Here is an 18,539-nt window from a genome sequence, read left to right on the forward strand (position 1 = left end):
AGTTTCCTGTCTGCTCTCCGTGTCCTGCAGCAGGGCCAGGTGCCAGGACCCTGGATTTCTGTCCAGGCTTAGCCTCTGGTGTAATGGAAGCTGGGTGACCCCAGTCAGCAGGAGACAAAACACAGGGTCCCAGAACCGGAAATCTGAAGCATCAGAGCAGAGAAGGTAGTACAATATCTCCTTATCAGAAGAGGAAATTGAAGTCCACAGAGGGGATGTCTTTCATTTGGCAAATAAGGGATTGGAAAGCCCTTCTGGGTGCATCATTCCTGAACTGATTGATTTTCTGGTGAGGGAAACCTATCTCTTACAGTCTCTTACCTGAATGCTGCCTGGCCCTGGAGCAAGGGACAGTGCCAAATCCCATATTTTAGTACCCTGGTGCATCAGAGAAAATGTGTTGCTAGCCCCTGTCTACACCGACTCATCTCAGCCTCAAGGTCAGGTCGGATTTAAGCCATTTGTGGGGCACCAGATCCCAAGTTCAGCACAGGCAGAGAGTGCTGAAAGAACAGCTCCCAGGGCGCTGCCTCCCACAGGACCATCTCAGCACCCCAACCCCCTAGCACTTTTGTTTCCGGCTTTGGGAACTCAGTCCAGCGCAGAGCTGATGCGTGTAGATTGGGGGTGGAGTTCTGGGGCAAGCCTCCCCCTCTTTGACAAAGTGTCTGCTTCACTTGAGCACTGCCTGCCTGATACTTTGAACTCGGGAATGTGTTTACTGTGGGCTCTGTGACCCGGTGGCATCCACCTCTCTGGATCCAGGCTTGTTCACCAGCCCCTCCCGGGTCAGAAGCAGCCACCCCAGGAAGGTGGTCTCATCATCCAGAGCCTGAAGACTGGGCTAGAACCCCACCACTCAGTCATCAACATGGCTTTGCCCAGATAGATAGGCCAAGGTCTCTCGCTCTCCTTGACAGCCCAATGCTATCTCCAGCCTAGGAAAGTGAGCAAGTGAGTGGGTGGTGGGGGACGAAGAGATTTTCAGGTAAAAAGAACTGCAGAAAACTCAGAAGCATGCTGGATGGAGAAGAGGGGATCGCGGTTTCTCCCCACTGCTCCGCATTGGAAGGACAACCTTTATCGGGTTTGAACGGTTTTGCACGAGTTTTGCATCAGGCCCTTCTCTTCTCTTGCACTTGCCTTTACAGAAAATATTGCTCTCTTTGTCTTGGTCCTGGCTATCTGCCTTCAGTCTCCTCAAGAAGGTAAAACAATTTAATAAACCACGTCAGAGCACAGTACTGTAAAAGTATGCAAATAGATGGCCCGAGGTATGCATATAGATGCTAAGTGCCCGGATTCCCTTGGGCCTGTCCCCTCCAGTTTTATCCTTGGTGAGTCTCCTGCGCGTACTACTAGATTAGAGCGTGTGAAGCAGGACTTCGGGTCAAGACACAGCACGCTGTCCCATGGTATCTCCGCTGTAAAACGGGCTACAGCGGGGTGACGGGTGGACGCGCCATGCAGTTATTCCGCACCCGCCCCGGACTCCCGCGCTAAACCACTCCAGCCTCCAGCACTTCGCAGCTAAGCCCCGGGACTTGGGAGGAAATTGAAACCAGGGCTTTGAGAGGTGGAGGAACGTTCTTGGTCTTAGCCTAAGGGCGGGTAAAAGAGAGATGGGAATCCTGTTTTAAAGTCAGTCAGAAGGGCAAAGTCAGACAGAGCCTCATCCCTCATCTTGGCTGCTTTGAGAAAGGAGGGAAATAGCTGCGGTGTCCAAAACCCCGACCCGGGACGCGGGGCGCGGGGCGGAGACTCAACTCGCGCGCTACGCGACTCGAGTCTCTGGCCCTGCTAGTGGCCATCGGGGTGGGGATGGGAGGGTGGAGGGAGGCGGATTAATCCCTTAATTACGCCGTGATCGGCGTGGCACCTGCTTTCCGCCCGCCCAGCTCCCGGGGGACCGCGGCACTGGGGGGTGGAGAGAAGGACGAGGGAAGGAGGAGGGCACGCGGAGGCACGCACCGTACCCAGGCGCGCCGGCAGGAGAGCGGCACCGTGGCTGGGGCAGCGCGCAGAGGCTGTGGAGGGGCTTACGGCTCCCGGCCCGCGGGTCTCAGACCCAGGGGCTGGGCCCCGAGCCCCCCGCCCCGATCTCAGTTGGGTCGCGCCATGCTGCGCTACCTGCTCAAAACACTGCTTCAAATGAACTTATTCGCGGACTCGCTGGCGGGGGACGTCTCCAACTCCAGCGACCTGCTCTTCGGCCTCAACTCCTCGGTGGCGGCGCTCAACCACAGCCTGCTGCCCCCCGGCGATCCTTCTTTCAATGGTAAGACCCTGCCCCGTGGGGACGTCGGATCAAGGGATGGGGTAAGATGGGAAGGCGGCGTGGAGGGGGAGGCCAAAGCGCCCCTGCCTCAAGATCTGGGACCAAGCGGAGCGCCCCAAGCGCCTCCTCGGGGGCGTGGGTGAGGACCAAGGGGGAATTTGGGGCTTGGAGACCCTGAGTGGGGGTATCGGTGGAAGATCCAGGGCTTGGGAGGAGATGGCTGTCAAATCCTTTGCTCTCCATCTGCGCAACCGACCCCCGCGGCCACCCCAATTGAGGAGAACCGTGGCTGGTGATGGGCAATACCGAGCTAAGAGGGGCCGGCACCCAGGGAGGGAGGGCAGAAGAGGGCACGCTGACGTCGGAGGGCGGGGGCCACTCGGTGACCCCCCAGCTAGCAAGTTTTCCCTCGCGCCCCCAAAGTTTTCCAAGAACTCACTTAGGACTTGGGTGAGGAAGCTGAAACGTTGGATGTGTTAGCTACAGAGGACGACAAAAGCGGAGGGTTTAAGGAAACTTTAGAAGTTTGCAGCTCAGAGGTGGAACTCACAGTCGGCCCACCCGGCAGGACTGCGGCGGGCGGGTTGTGCCGGCGGCGAGGTCGTTACCACTAATTACGGTGATTAATAAATGACTGAGACAGCGCGCGCTCCCCTAGCGCGGCGGGGAGGCGGCCGGAGTTGGCCGCTTGGAGTCTGGGGAAGACGCTCGATGGCGCCCCCTGCCGGCCGCGTCGGAAATTCCCGCTTTCCCGGACACCTTTGCCCAGGATTTCCCCTCTGGTTTCCCCCCATCCCTTGACACCCACCCACTACAGTCTAGGGGCAGCACGGTCCTGGAAACTCGAAGAAGACGAAAAAGGAGACATGGGCAATGTGCATGTGTTTGTGTGGGTGGTTCTCCAGGTGCTGAGGGAGGAGCCCCAGAGCTTCATTAGCATGATCATTAGCTATTCATTAGCTGCCTTCGGCGCATCTCCTGAGACGGGGAATGACAGGGAAGAAATTCCAGGGAAAGGGTGCCTGCAGCTGTGTCTACAGGAATTAGGGGGAAAGGGCCGACCAGAAGGGTGTGGTATGTACGAGCCAGGGCTGAAGAAGGTGGGAAGTGAGCTGGAATTCTCCGAATTCCTGGCCCCCCTTCAGGTTTCCAGGAGGTTAGGGGCAGAGCCCCTCTCCCAGACAGCACCGACACACCTCTGCACTCCCAGCGGTCTATCTAATAGTGTTGTCACCATGCAGTGTCTCATTTACACTCGAAAATGTAAGGAGGTTGATGGCCACATTTTGCCGCCGAGGAAACAAATTCGGAGAAGATGAAAAGTACCCCAGTGGTCACAAAAGCAGCATAAAGCTTAGCAGTAACAAACCTATTTCCATTACACCCTAAGGTTATGTGATGGGGGAGAAAGGAATATTAGGGTCTAATAGAATCTGATTAGGTACGGTGGGCTAGGGAGGAAGAGCTCCTAAATAATCAGGGAATTACCATATTTATAGAGCCTTCCCCCAAGCGCTTACATTCATTATGGTATTAGGACAACCCTATCACCACTCCCATATTCAAAATAAACAGACTCAGAGAAGCTCCATAATTTGCCAAGTCTGTATAGCTAGGAAGTGTCAAATCTGAGATCTCAGCCCTATTTGGTTCTAGGACAATCCCTGAGCTCTTAGCTGCTCTACCGTGGCTCAGCATGGGGCTCTGCCTAAACTGGGACAGGGGTGGGATGCTGTAGAAGAGACAGCTGAGAAGCAGAGATTTCCATTTGGAAGGAAGGAAATCGAGAAAATTACTCCCTTCCCTAAGTGGGAGGGAAACTGATCTTGTCCTAGCCAGTTTAACTGTTCCTGGACGACCTCGGCAAGGGGCAACCCCTTCCGGCTTTGTCTCCAAAGATCTTCTAAGAATAGGGGTGGGGCAATGAAACCCAACCCTACACCGACGCCTGGAGCTCAAGGTCGGGGGTGGGGGTGGTTTGGAACAGAGTGGGAGGGGCGCGGGCGGGGGTAGGGTAAGGTAGAGAACTGGAGTCGGGGTAGTCCTGGTTATGAGGACGCCAAATTATGCGAGGCGGCAGCGGCGCCTACTGGCCGCCGCGGGTTACAAATCCACTTGTGATGAAGTGGGAGTGTCTGAGCCTAATGGACTCGAGCATCCTGGATCCTAAAGCAACTGTGGAAGATGAAGCCCGCAGGAGTCTGCAGGCCAAGTAAGAGCCAATAGCAGACTGTGCAGGTGAACCGACTGGATGAAACAAAAGAAGGAATGGAGTCCCCTTCTTAGTTAGTGATTCAGGAAAGGAGTCCCCTTCCTAGTTAGTGATTCTTAGCCTTTCTCTGCTACATCAACCTGTAGAAGAATCTGTTGAAAACTCCGAACCTCTTAGAAAAGGAGCGTTATTCGCATTTTGCTACCATTTTCATTCAGTTCCTGGGACTTTACGGGTTTCTCCAAGCATGATTGTCTGGGAGTCAGTAAGAAGGGTACCTGGCTGGCTCAGTCGGCAGAGCCTGCGACTCTTGATCTCTGAGTTATGAGCTCAAGTCCAACGTTGAACATAGAGTTTACTTAATAAAATAAATAAATAAACAAAAAAGACAAAGAAGCACTCTATGTCCATTCCCAGACTCCAGGTTAAGAACCTCTCCTAGTCCCAGACTTTAGTCAGATCACTCTCTTCTCACTTTTCCTAAGAGACCCCAGGCTGGCCCACCACCATGTGGAGGCCAAGGACCACGTGTTGGCTCTGGTGCCCTGCTTCAGGGAGTGAGGACAATCTGCGAACCAGTCGGTGTGGGAGACTGACTACCCCTGGACTAGAGGAGTGGTCTACTTGCCCCGACAAGGCCCAGTCATTCTCCACTTAACCTTGAGAGAGAAGGCTGCTGTCTTTAGGCAGCCTAGAAAGCCAGCCTAGGAGTTTGTGTCCTGATTAGTCTACTGATCTGCCTGTCTGTAAGCATATCCTTTCCAGCCCAAGAACGTGGAAGTACCCGTCTGCCCAGAGGACCCCTTCAGAGGGAAGAGGGATTGGGGGGGGAGGGGCAGACAAGGCTGTCTTTCTCTCTGAAACCTCTCCCTAATTTCCGGGTCAAAATGCTGTGCCAACCCCCATGCCCTCAGCGTCAAGGGTCGAGCCGGAGGACGCGATGCCGCGCATCGTGGAGCAGCCGCCAGATCTGTTGGTCTCCCGAGGCGAGCCGGCCACGCTGCCCTGCCGTGCCGAGGGCCGGCCCCGGCCCAACATCGAATGGTACAAGAATGGGGCTCGAGTGGCCACTGCACGCGAGGATCCGCGCGCGCACCGCCTGCTGCTGCCCAGCGGCGCCCTCTTCTTCCCGCGCATCGTGCACGGGCGCCGCGCGCGCCCCGACGAGGGAGTCTATACTTGTGTGGCGCGCAACTACCTGGGCGCAGCGGCCAGTAGAAATGCCTCGCTGGAAGTGGCAGGTGAGTGTCGCACTGTCTTCTGGTTGGTTCCCACCAGATGCGGGAAGGCCCCAGGTAATCCGATCAGGAACCAGCCCCAATTTCAGCTCCTTCAGCATCTTCTTTTGGGACCGTGACCCTAGGTGTCTAACGTCCACGCGCTGGCCAGAGTATTTTTGCACCTGGGGAAGAGTTCTGGTCTGTGGTAATACACCCCTCCCCAAGACACTTCCCTTGTGTCCTAACCCAGTTGTTCATTTATTCCCCTGGTCATTCATTCTCATTCTCTCTTTGTCTCTGTCCGCCCCCCCCCCACAGTCCTCCGTGATGATTTCCGGCAGTCTCCTGGAAACGTGGAGGTGGCAGTGGGGGAGCCAGCGGTAATGGAATGCGTGCCTCCCCGTGGCCACCCAGAGCCTTCCGTGTCCTGGAAGAAGGACAGTGCAAGACTCAAGGAGGAGGAGGGGAGGATCACGGTGAGGCGAGGCCTGGTGCCAGGGCTAAGGATCTGATGGGCCAGGGCTGGGGCCAAGGGCGTCTTGGCGGGCGGGGCCATAGGGTAAGGTGCCCTGCCTGTCCCAAAGGAGGAAAGAGTGAATCTAAGGGTTTTGGAGGGCCAAGGAGTAATGTCTTGAATATGATAAGATTTAAGGAGATTTAAGCACCTGGCATTAGCAGACCAGAGGCTGAGAGTCAGCTAGTAAGTGAGGGATAAGTTAAGGATGGATAGGATGGACTTGGAATAAAACAGGTGGGGAGCAAGAAGCCCCAGGAACTTGTGGAAGGTAGGCTGGGCTGTGGGAACAAACATAGACCTGAGGGCCCCTCCCCCCCCACCCTTGGGCAGATCACTTAAGGATTCCTTATCTGATAAGTGGGTCAATTTTTCTGGTCCTCTCACTGGGCTTACTGGGAGGATGAAATAAATAAATTTGCTTTGATGGCTACCGAAGACCAAAGTTACCATTATTACTCTGCAGATCCGTGGAGGGAAGCTGATGATGTCACATACACTCAAGAGTGACGCAGGGCTGTATGTGTGTGTGGCCTCCAACATGGCAGGAGAACGGGAGAGTGGGGCCGCTGAACTTGTGGTACTGGGTAGGCACAGGGAGTTTGCGGGTTACAGGGGTGTGCAGCCTGGGTAGTAAGAAGCCGTGCAGACCCCCTGGTGATTCACTCACTCCCGCTCCACAGAGCGACCCTCGTTCCTGCGTAGACCAGTGAATCAGGTGGTCCTGGCCGACGCCCCCGTGGATTTCCCATGCGAGGTGCAGGGGGACCCCCCACCCCGTCTACGCTGGCGCAAGGAGGATGGGGAACTGCCCACAGGCAGGTGAGAATCCTTCTCCTTCTGCCTGTGAGGAGACCCAACCAGCTCAAGAGCATACCCTGCCCTAGAAAATGGGAAGGCAGACACCATCTCACTTGACGACACACAGAAACCTGTCTCCTGGAGACTGTGGCCCCTGCCCTATCTGTTCCCCATCTCATGTGATGGGTCCCTATTGAGGCCTACCTTGTCTTTATGTACCCCAATTGTGATGTCTATCCTGGGGGAGAGAAAAGGGGTGTGTAGCTCTGGCCAACCCAGCCTGGGGGTGGGGAGTGGAGCAGGTATGAGATCCGGAGTGACCACAGCCTTTGGATCGGGCGTGTGAGTGCTGACGACGAGGGGACCTACACCTGTGTGGCTGAGAACAGCGTGGGCCGCGCGGAAGCATCTGGCTCCCTCACTGTTCATGGTAAGGGCCTGCCTCAGACTGCCCGAGGCAGGGATGAGATGCAGAAACGTGGAGGACTGGGTAAAGAGAAGAACAAGGGAGAAAGGGCCGAGTGGGAGAGACGGGTGGGCCACTAGAGACTTGGAGGAGAGAAAGGAGGAGAAAGCTGAGCCTGCTTGAACAAGAGACGGGTATCGGCTCCCACTTAAGCCAAGCTTGGGCTTCCCTCTCTCTCCTGTTCCCTCAGTCTCCCTCTTGAATGCCTGACTCCCGGTTCCTTTATCCCCTCCCCCTTCCCAGTCCCACCCCAGCTGGTGACCCAGCCCCAGGACCAGATGGCAGCTCCTGGTGAGAGCGTGGCTTTCCAGTGTGAGACCAAAGGAAATCCCCCACCTGCCATCTTCTGGCAAAAAGAGGGAAGTCAAGTAGGTGGCCAGATCTGTGGGCCTTCCCACAGCTTCTCTTCTGGGTCTTAGCCCCGCTCCTTTTACATTCTACAGACTTCTCCTGGAGGCCCTGTTTTACCTTTGGTCCTCCCAGAAACCCTTGCAAGTTATTTGGGAGGCTTAAATAAGATAATGAATATAAAAGGCCTGGAGCATATTGAACACTTTAAAAAGAAATGATGTTAATATGTTTAGGTGGGAGGAAGCAGTCCTGTATGGTAATTCCCTGGAGAATCCTTCTATTTTTTAAGCAAGGCTGCCCTGAAGATGTAGCAAATCCAGCCCATACCTGGGGCCTGGGCTTTAATAAACTGCTCTGAAAAGTATTTACTCTAAAAAAGCTGCTCAGGGCACAGCAGGACTCGATCATCTACTTCTAAGGGACTTCCCCCAGGGGAGCTCACAGTCACCCCCCTGTGCAAACAAATTCCTCAATACACAAGCAGAATGAACATTCACTGAAGTTACAACATGAGTACCAAACGCTAGGGGAAGGGAATTTTGCTACTGGGAAACAGAATCAGTATAATCAAATAAGTGACTAATCCCACCCCAATGGACAACCAGTTCTTCTACTACCTCATTCCAAATCCACACCACGATTTTCCAACATCTTCTCCAGCATCTGGGGTTACTGTATTTTTTTTTTCTCTTAAAGATTTTTATTTATTTATTTGACAGAGAGAGATCACAAGTAGGCAGAGAGAGAGGAAGGGAAGCAGGCTCCCCGCTGAGCAGAGAGCCCGATGCGGGGCTTGATTCCAGGACACTGAGATCATGACCCGAGCGAGCAGATGGCAGAGGCGTAACCCACTGAGCCACCCAGGCGCCCCTGGGATTGCTGTATTTTAATTAGATTCTTAAATGAGTAAAAATGCTGATGGTAGTAGAGGGTGGGAGTAGGGACCCATCAGGGGGTCAGCAAGGTGCCATTTACCTGTGACCCAAACCTCTTTCTCAACCTTCCACGTATCTATGTAACATAGAACCAGAAAGAAGGGGAAAATATTAAACCTTTATCACATAATGTTTTAAAAGATTTTCATAATTACTCATTTAATCCTTATAACTATCCCCTAAGAGCCAAATTTGGGGAAATCTGGGCTCAAGAGGGTTAAAGAGCTTGCTCAAAGTTTCCCAAAGAATAAGTCATAAAGCAGGGAAGTGCACCCCAAAATCATCTAATAAAATTACCACATTTTTGTGAGTAGATCTAACTAGTTGGCCCAAGGTCATATAACTGGCTGGTAGTGACAGGGTAGGAACTAGAACCTTAGGAATTCTCTGAATTCTGGGGTGGATGGGAATAGGGATCTTTCTCTCTGCCAGCTGCCTGCTCATTCCCTACCCTGGTTCCTTGCTCTGTCCCCAGGTTCTGCTTTTCCCCAGTCAGCCACTTCAACCCAAGGGGCGCTTCTCAGTGTCTCCCAGTGGCCAGCTCAACATTACCTCTGTGCAGAGCGGGGATGCTGGCTACTATGTGTGTCAGGCTGTTAGTGTGGCCGGCAGCATCCTGGCCAAGGCCCTATTGGAGGTAAAAAGAGGTAGGTACTCATGGAGATAGGCCTGGACCCATGGCCTAGAAGGATATAATGGCTTCAAGATAATCTGTTTTTCTTGGATTCTATATAACATGTCTGCAAGGGGAGGGGCACGTTCCTGAGACATGACCTTGACGTTTGGAAATCCACTACAGCAGCCACTGATAGGTGGCTGGTCCCAGGCAGAGACTCCAGATGGTTATCGAAGCCCCTCCGATCTCTGGGGGGAGGAGGAGAGAAGGAACAGAGAAGGAAGACAAGGGGCTGGTGGCCTGAACCCGGGATCCTCTCCTGAGGTGCCCAAGTTCTTCCTCTCTCAGCCTCCTCCTTGGATGGGCTGCCTCCCATCATCCTCCAGGGACCAGCCAATCAGACGCTGGCACTTGGCTCCTCTGTGTGGCTGCCATGCAGAGTGACTGGGAATCCTCAACCTAGTGTCCAGTGGAAGAAGGATGGGCAGTGGCTGCAGGGGGATGACCTCCAGCTCAACCTCATGGCCAACGGTACCCTGTACATCGCCAGCGTGCAGGTGAGTCTCCCCCCCGGGGCCTGAGTAATGGAGCATGGCCACACAGTCCACGTGCCCACCTCTCGTAAGTACCTGCGGGGACTCCCACCATCTCTACTTCTCTGCTCTCTGAGACCATGGAAAGTGGATCACGCCTTCCCCAGGCTTCTGAACAACACCCCCTCAACTCCCTTCACCCTACCATGCTCCATCTCCAGTTTGCCAGTTCTCTACCCTCCCCTGCAGGAGACGGACATGGGTTTCTACAGCTGTGTGGCCAAGAGTTTCACCGGGGAGGCCACGTGGAGCAGCTGGCTTAGGAAGCGGGGTGAGTTTTGCCTCTGGCCCCTTGCTTTGCCTATAAAGCATCCAAACCTGCTTGGAAAGTAGTCAGTACCTCCCCAGACCCCAGCACTGCTTAAGCTTCCAAATACCATGGCCACGGTGGTGGGGAGGAGGAGGACAGAAGTCGTGCACTTGGGAGGCTGATGTTTAGTTCACTCCTTTCCCTTCTCCACTGTCACCACTGTCACAGCTCCCCAGCTTCTCTGTGAAGGGGGCAGGTTACATGGTGGGGGCATCCTTTTCCCATCCTTCTACTTAAAGATTATCTCCTCACTGCAGAAGATTGGGGAGTATCGCCAGAGCCCCCTACCGAACCCAGTATCCCTCCGGGGCCTCCCTCTCAGCCAGTGGTCACTGAGATCACCAAGAACAGCATTACCCTGACCTGGGAGCCCAACCCGCAGGCAGGGGCCACAGTCACCTCCTATGTGATAGAGGCCTTCAGGTATGGAGAAAGTTTTACATGCAAACCTGGAAAGTTAGAAGGGAATCTTATGTCCTTGTCTTGGCTTATGGTTGGGGGGAAAGCTTGGCTTATGTCCTTATGGTCTTGGCTATGGTGGGAAGAGTTTTGCCAGTTCCCTCTCCCAAGGTGAGGAGATAGGAGGGGGCCATAGAGAACGGATGAGAGGGAGGAGACGGGTTGGGGGTCCCTGGCTCAGACAACTCTGTCACCCCATCCCGGTTGCAGCCAAGCAGCTGGCAACACATGGCGGACGGTGGCTGATGGCGTGCAACTGGAGACACACACAGTCGGTGGTCTGCAGCCCAACACCATCTATCTGTTCCTGGTGCGCGCTGTGGGAGCCTGGGGCCTCAGTGAGCCCAGCCCCGTCTCTGAGCCTGTGCGCACCCAGGGTGAGTAAGGTCAGAGTCCCCGGCTCGGGGATATGACACGAAACACTGCAGATCACCCCTCCCTTCAAACTATGACAGAATGGCAGCTCTTCTCTGCTGTGCCCGCCTCTCCTGGTAGCCCAGCCCGGAATAGGTCACACCTCCCTCTCGTGGAGGGAATAGGAGAAGAGGGGAGAGGGGGAAATTCAGTCGTCTTGGCAGACCCTTACTTCTGAGCCTTTTACCCACAGATACTGTACCTTATTAGGACTAGAAGGAACCTTGGCAGGTTCATTTTCATGCTGGAGATGAGGAACTGAGGTCTCTAAAGTGCAGAAAGTAGGTTCATAGTAGCTGGACACCCACGCCCACCTCCAGAAGCTCTTCCCCTGACCAGCCCCCTCCTGATCCTGGGGTGTGCTCTGGGGTGCTAAGTAGTCCAGTCTGTGGGGGCAGCGCAAGGTAGGATACAAGAACACTTTCAGTCTCACTCCCTGTCCCTGATGGCCCCTGCTGAGTGGGCTCTTTGGTCACTAGACAGCAACCCATCCAGGCCTGTGGAGGACCCTTGGAGAGGACAGCGGGGGCTGGCCGAAGTGGCTGTGCGCATGCAGGAGCCCAGAGTCCTTGGGCCCCGGACCTTGCAGGTGTCCTGGACTGTGAGTGTGGCATAGGGATGAGGTTAAGGGCAGGGATGATCATGGGGGCCATAGTGACCTCCAAGAATGGGTCCGGGAAGGGTGGGAGGCGAGTGCTGGGGAAGACAGGGTGAGTGGAGGATGAGCAGGGCCCAGAGGACTTGTGTGGTCCCTGTTTCTCCTTCTGATGTGCTTTGTCCTGTCTCCTACAGGTAGATGGTCCAGTCCAGCTGGTGCAAGGTTTCCGGGTGTCTTGGAGGGTAGCAGGTCCTGATGGGGGAAGTTGGACTGTACTGGACCTACAGTCCCCAACCCAGCAAAGTACTGTGCTGAGAGGACTCCCGCCAGGGACCCAAATTCAGATCAAGGTGCAAGCGCAAGGCCAGGAGGGGCTGGGGACTGAAAGTCCCGTGGTGACCGGGATCATTCCTGAGGAAGGTAAGGGAGGAGGTGCACAGAGCTGATGAATGGACAGCAGGAAAAGGGGAGTGGGGAAGGATAGAAGTTTGCAGGGGAAGAGCAAGGGAAGCTGTGGGAAGTAAGGATACCTGATATTTCAGTTCCCAGGGTGGTACCTAGGAGTGGGAAGGTTGGGGCAGGAGGAGCAGCTGGCAATGACTGTCTTTCTCACCATACTCCACGGTGGGCACAGCCCCCAGTGGTCCCCCTCAGGGAGTAACGGTGGCCTTGGGGGGTGAAGGCAACAGCAGTGTCACGGTGTCCTGGGAACCTCCACTCCCTTCCCAGCAAAATGGGGTCATCAAGGAATACCAGGTACAGGGTTTTGGAAGGGATTGGGGAGGGGAGGGAGAGGGAGAAGCTAGGGGCTAGGATTAGGGAGAAGGGAACCTAGACTTTGGGGCTGGAGATGTGGTTGGGGAAGAGGAGAGAGCTTTCAAAGTATTCCCTCCAGGCTGAATGATGCCTGGCTAGCCCCCTCTACTATTCAGAGTTTCGAGTTTCCACGTGAGGCCAGGATCCCTTTTCAGACTCTAAACCCTGGTCTCGGACTCCCCAGATCTGGTGCCTGGGCAATGAGAGCCGCTTCCACCTCAACCGGTCCGCGGCAGGCTGGGCACGTTCCGCGGTGCTCCAGAGACTGCTGCCCGGTCTTCTCTACCGGACCCAGGTCGCGGCGGTCACCGGCGCTGGCGTGGGCGTGGCCAGTGTCCCGGTGTCGGTGCAGCTGCGTGAGTCCGGAGAAGGGGTGGGCCCTCAGGGCTGGGGAACTGGAGTCGGGGGGGTCCTGGTGTAGCTGGGCCTACGGGGTCAGGGATGGCCCCCCTTCCTCGCTGCCGGGTTTCCAGGCTGCTGATCCCCTCACCTCTCTGACCCCCACAGCTAACCCGCCGGAATCGGAGCCTGGGCTGGAGGTGGGCCGGGGGCTGGCGGAGCGGCTGGCGAGGGTGCTGCGGGAGCCTGCCTTCCTCGCGGGCAGCGGCGCCGCCTGCGGGGCGCTGCTGCTCGGGCTCTGCGCCGTCCTTTACCGGCGCCGGAGGCAGCGCAAGGAGCTCAGTCACTACACCGGTGAGCGGCGCCTGGTGGGCGGTGCAGGCGGAGGGGCTCACTTGGGCGCTGGGGACGGAAAGGGGGGCCTGGAATGGGCGGGGCCTAGAGATCCCGTCCCTTCCGAAGGGAGGCTGGCTGTCCCTAGAGCGAGACCGGAGGAGCTCGTAGCTCCGGGAGTGGGGGCGGGGTCAGAGGGAGGGGTGGCTCCCTCGAGACGGACGCGCAGAGGGCACCGTCGTGCTGGGAGCGGGCGGGACTGGGGGGAAGTGGCAGGACCTAGAAGGGGTGGGACCTGAGTCTAGGAAAGGGATAAAATATTCCCCTAAGATGACTCGAGAGGAGAGCGGACTTCGCAGTCAGTCTCAGTATAGAAGGGGCAATTCTGGAGGGGGCGGGGAGCTCTTTCCCGAGGGGCGGGGCCTAGCAGGAGGGGGCGTGGCCAGGGCAGAGTATTAAAATGCGAGGCAGGGTCTGGGTGGAAAGGCGGGGCCCGCTGAGAAGAGCCGACTTGATTTCTGCTACTCCCTGGTAAGGGGCGTGTCTGGAGAGATTCTGAGGTCTCTTCGATCAGGGCTTCCCAACCTTGGCTACACATGGGAATCACTTGGGGAACTTTTTAGAAAAATACTTTTTTTTTTTTTTAAGATTTTTATTTATTTATTTATTTGACAGACAGATCACAAGCAGGCAGAGAGGCAGGGAGAGAGAGAGGAGGAAGCAGGCTCCCTGCTGAGCAGAGAGCCTGATGTGGGGCTCAATCCCAGGACCCTGAGATCATGACCTGAGCCGAAGGCAGAGGCTTTAACCCACTGAGCCACCCAGGCGCCCCTAGAAAAATACTGATGCTTGAGTCCCACTTCTAGAAATTCTGATGAAATTGGTCCTGGGGTACAGGCTGAGTGAAGGAATTGGGACCGTGGCCAAGAAGGGGACAAGAATGTGGGTATTTCTGACCCTTTCTCCATTTACCCTCTTCTTTCTCCCATGGATTCCTTTTCGGAAGCCTCCTTTGCCTACACACCTGCAGGTAAGCTATCTCTGCTCCAGTGGGGCTCAGACCCCAAGTACGGGCCCTTCTCTCACCCAGTCTCCCCCTCATCTTCCCAGTGTCCTTCCCACACTCAGAGGGCCTCTCTGGAGCCAGTTCCAGGTAATCCTTGTAATCCATCTTCCAAGGACAATCCCCCTCCATCAAGCGACCATTCTCCTTCCTCCTCAGGCCTCCCTGCCACCTACTGTCTCCCACGTGCCACCCTCAAATTCACCATTACTGCCCTACAATTCCTGATTACTCTTAAATTCGCTAGCCGGTTCAGGCTCTGGGTCCCTAGCGTTCACGTGCTTTCCCTCAGGCCACCCATGGGCCTTGGCCCCGCCCCCTACCCTTGGCTAGCAGACTCGTGGCCCCACCCATCTCGAAGCCCCTCAGCCCAGGAGCCCAGGGGGAGCTGCTGCCCCAGCAATCCTGACCCAGACGACAGATATTACAATGGTGAGGAGTTCTAATTCCCTCAGTGGCACACCTGGCCCCCAACACCCTTCTCTCCTCTCCACCTCCTGGGGCACACTAAAGGGAGCCGAGGATTGCCAGTCTTCCTGAGGTTGGTCAGTCCTTGGGGAGGATAGGAGTTGGGGGAACTTCTCTCATGCCTAACCTTTACCCTGGTTTGGGAGGTAAGGTTTGGGTGGGGGAAGAAGTTGATCCAGTGGGGTCTCCTTTTGCCCTCCATTCTCCTGTTATCGCTATTTCTCTGTCTCTGCACCCTGTCCCTTGCCTCCCACCCTGGCCTCCCTCTTTCTCCTCCTCAGAAGCAGGGATCTCCCTGTACCTGGCTCAGACGGCCCGGGGCACTGCCGCCCCTACCGAGGGTCCTGTCTACAGCACCATTGAGCCACCTGGGGAGGAGCTGCAGACCTTCCATGGGGGTTTCCCCCCAAATCCCTCAGGGGATCCAGGCACCTGGAACCAGTATGCTCCTCCTGAATGGATCCAGGGGGACAGCGGTATGACTTAATCCCTAACGCCCCCATTTTAGCTCTGAGCTCTGATATCCCCCCGGGAATATCCCTACCCTTCCCCTCTGAAACCCAGCCCAGCACCTTCTTCTGACATTTCTCATCTGCCTCTTATCTTGGTGTGTCCCCATCCTACCCTTCTCAGGAGCCAGGGGAGGCAAAGTAAAGCTTCTGGGAAAACCTGTGCAGATGCCCTCTCTCAGCTGGCCAGAAGCCCTGCCACCACCTCCTCCTTCCTCTGAACTGAGCTGCCTAGAGGGGACTGAGGAAGAGCTGGAGGGCGGGTAAGGCTGTGCCCTGTTGCAGATGTCCTAGACAGATGGGACGGCCAAGGGTCCCCTGCAGGGGGAGGGCAGAGGTGCTAGGAGAGGAGCAGAGAGGGCAACCAGAAGTAGAAGGTATGGAAGCTACTCAGTCATCGCTACTCCCCTCCCTCTCTGCCCCCAGCTCAGAGCCAGAGGAGTGGTGCCCACCAACGCCTGAGCGGAGCCATGCGGCAGAGCCTAGCTCCAGTGGAGTGTGCTTGGTCCCTCCATCCCAAGGGGAAGCCCCCTCCCCCACATCTTCCTATGGACAGCAGTCCACAGCCACTCTTACCCCCTCACCTCCTGACCCTCCCCAGCCTCCCACTGACATTCCCCATCTCCACCAGATGCCCAGGTAGGGAGGTATATAGTGCCTTGCACACTATAGTTCCTGGGTACATATCTATTCTGTGGATGATTGGATGGATGGATGGATGGATGGATCTGGGATACAGAGGTCTCATGATCGTGTCAGAGTGGAAGTGTGATTCGGGAAGGAACTTGATGGCTGACAAGGTCTCTCACTCCCTTCAGACTATTTCTCCATCGGAGTGGCTCGGCAAGCTTCTTGGGGCATTTCAAAAACATGGCTCCCCTCATACTTCCCTAGCTTTCGAGCCCTGTGGGGGACAGCCTGTGCCTTATTCATTGGAGTATCTAGCACAGTGTCTGGCACATAGTAGGCACTTAGAGCTTCTTGAGTGAACAAATGCTGAAGCCTCATGTCATTGCAGGAGGGTGCCCCTTGGGCCAAGTTCCCCTCTCAGTGTATCCCAGCCCACTCTGAGTAGCCACGAAGGAAGGCCTGTTGGCCTGGGTGCTGGCACCACAGTCTCCCATCACCTCAGCCCCAGCCCTGTCCTCAGTACAGCCAGCAGTGCCCCAGGTGAGTCTGCAGAATGATCTGTCTGCCCTACCTTCCCACAACAGCCCCCACCCCCAGCTTGTTTCCTCTTCACCCTTAAGCCCCTTTCCTGATCGTCTCTCATACCTGCTCTTCTCCCCGTCTGCTAATGCTACAGGGAGAACCCGGCAGGTGCCTGGGGAGATGACTCCTCCACTTCAAGGGCCCCGTGCCCGAATCCGGAAACCCAAGGCTCTTCCCTATCGTCGGGAGCACAGTCCTGGCGGTGAGGGTGCCATGGGCCATGACAGATGGTGACAGTAGGGGGACTAGGCAGGAAACCAAGGGTGAGCTCTGGGGGCTGGAGGAGGGAGCAGGTGAACCTAAATCTTGGGCCGTTCAGTCGCAGCCTCCTGGTGCCAGGGAATAGGAGTGGGAGAAAGATCCATGTCAGTTGAGGTGGGAGAGTCTGCTGAAAGCCGGTCTCTCCCCAGACTTGCCCCCACCACCCTTGCCACCACCAGAGGAAGAGACAAGCTGGGCCTTAGGGCTGAGAGCAGCAGGCAGCATGTCCTCCTTGGAACGGGAGCGGGAGCGCAGTGGGGAGAGGAGAACGGTGCAGGCTGGGCCTCCAGGGGCCCAGCGGGGTCCCCACCTGGATGGTAAGGAGGGCCAGGGCAGGCCAGAGGGTCACTGCTACACCAGAAGGGGGCACAGGAGGCTAATTGTGTAGTATAGACCCTGCCATCACAGGGCTCTGAAATTTTCAACCCATCTCATCCCTCACCTTCCTTTGGGTTCATGCATTTGGTCCAAACCTACACTTGTCTCTGTAGCTCTCTCTGAAAAAAATCCCCTGAAGTTCCCCAGTTGTGTAACTTCCCAGGACTGCAGCCCAGATGAGGGAAGAGTGGGGCTGGGTGTTCTGTCTGGGAGTTCCTGATGCGTTTCTGAGCATGCGTTATGTCAAGGCCACGTGCTGGTCATGCTGTTTCTCCTCAGTCCCCAGGATGGCCTGAGCACCGTGCCGGCCGTCAGCAATTCTCAGAGCTGGGATTGAGACCAAGGTGGCCCAGTGGGCAAACAGGGACATTCTGTTCTCTGCCTGGGCCCGGCTGCCCTTCTCTCTTGTGTGCAGAAGAAGCCTGGCTCCCCTACAGCCGACCGGGCTTCCTGTCCCGGGGCCAGGCCACCAGCACCTGTTCCACAGCAGGCAGTAACTCTTCCAGAGGCTCGAGCAGCTCTCGAGGCTCCCGGGGCCCTGGCCGGAGTCGGAGCCGGAGCCGGAGCCAAAGGCCGGGACAAAAACGTGGAGAGGTGAGGGCTGGGGTGTGCAAGTGATGGGAGTAGAAGGCTAGGCACGGTGAGCCAGGGGTGACTGAAAATAGGAAGAGAAAGAAAGGCTTTCTAAGCTAGTGTCAAAAGGAGGGGACCCAGTGACTGAAGGGGGAAGGATCCTGGAGAACAGGTGACAAAGGTGAGGACAAGGTCATACTGAGAGGAGCCTGGCCTCCACAGAGGAGAGTGGGTTCAGGAAGGCCTGAGGAAGAGAGGAGGCCTGACCCCTCCCACAGCCTGCTTGTCCCAGCCTAGGGCCTTGCAAACCAGCCTCTTTCTCTCTCTAGGAACCAAGATGACCCTCAAGGAGGATATCAATCAGGAAATACACAGGGAAGGGCTTGTCCCCAGCCGAGGAGCCGCCCGAGAGCCCCTCCCCCTGGTAAATGGGGGTGAGCAGAGAGGAGCAGGGGGAGGGTGTCTTCCCTCCCAGCAATGATGCTTAGAAGCTAGAAAGCCAGGTCTTCCCTTTCTATCTCAACCTGAACCTCATTTGTAAATGTGACAATAAAAAGAGTCTGATCGGAGCCCTGGACCCCGCTTGTCTGGTTTCACGCAGGACATGGGGAAGAAAGGGGCTGTGAGAGGATGTAGATCAAGGCACAGAGGAGCTTCCATTTCCTTTTGAACTTCCACAAAAGCCAGAGGTGAGGACAGGGGCCTGTCTTGCCTCCTGAAGGAGCTGAAACCCACTGAAGCCCAGTTAAAGGAACTTTCCAAACGACCAACAGTGAGAAACGTCCCGCCAGCCAGGTCCTCCTCGGGTGTCCTCTCCAGT

General features: G+C 56.1%; 1 protein-coding gene across 9 annotated transcripts; it reads left to right on the forward strand.

The window, feature by feature from the left end:
- The first annotated feature begins 1,807 nt into the window (after nt 1-1,807).
- Nucleotides 1,808-18,357, forward strand: ROBO3 (roundabout guidance receptor 3). Of its 9 annotated transcripts, XM_032357967.1 has the most exons (28): nt 1,811-2,278; nt 5,405-5,731; nt 6,029-6,186; nt 6,691-6,811; nt 6,908-7,046; nt 7,328-7,455; nt 7,735-7,859; nt 9,253-9,424; nt 9,742-9,950; nt 10,176-10,257; nt 10,554-10,719; nt 10,966-11,132; nt 11,649-11,770; nt 11,962-12,187; nt 12,402-12,523; nt 12,768-12,939; nt 13,091-13,276; nt 14,262-14,285; nt 14,366-14,408; nt 14,611-14,750; nt 15,068-15,262; nt 15,420-15,558; nt 15,722-15,934; nt 16,314-16,465; nt 16,602-16,709; nt 16,918-17,085; nt 17,562-17,740; nt 18,049-18,357. In XM_032357967.1, the coding sequence occupies exons 1-28, from the start codon at nt 2,119-2,121 to the stop codon at nt 18,058-18,060; spliced, it is 4,155 nt and encodes a 1,384-aa protein (XP_032213858.1). In that variant the 5' UTR covers nt 1,811-2,118; the 3' UTR covers nt 18,061-18,357. The 9 variants fall into 9 exon arrangements, with proteins under 9 accessions (XP_032213856.1, XP_032213857.1, XP_032213854.1 ...); XM_032357963.1 differs by having other exon boundaries at nt 1,810-2,278; nt 14,262-14,750; XM_032357968.1 differs by lacking the exon at nt 14,611-14,750 and having other exon boundaries at nt 1,810-2,278; nt 14,262-14,408.
- Nucleotides 18,358-18,539: the final 182 nt, after the last annotated feature.

The sequence above is a fragment of the Mustela erminea genome, chromosome 9 (genome assembly GCF_009829155.1).
Source record: "Mustela erminea isolate mMusErm1 chromosome 9, mMusErm1.Pri, whole genome shotgun sequence".
In the NCBI taxonomy this organism is placed as follows: Eukaryota; Metazoa; Chordata; class Mammalia; order Carnivora; family Mustelidae; genus Mustela; species Mustela erminea.

Coding starts and splice junctions, on each gene's coding strand:
- ROBO3 (XM_032357963.1), top strand. CDS start 2,119: ATGCTGCGCTACCTGCTCAAAACACTGCTTCAAATGAACTTATTCGCG. Junction 6,812..6,907: donor CGCTGAACTTGTGGTACTGG/GTAGGCACAGGG, acceptor CCCGCTCCACAG/AGCGACCCTCGTTCCTGCGT. Junction 15,263..15,419: donor ATGGATCCAGGGGGACAGCG/GTATGACTTAAT, acceptor TACCCTTCTCAG/GAGCCAGGGGAGGCAAAGTA.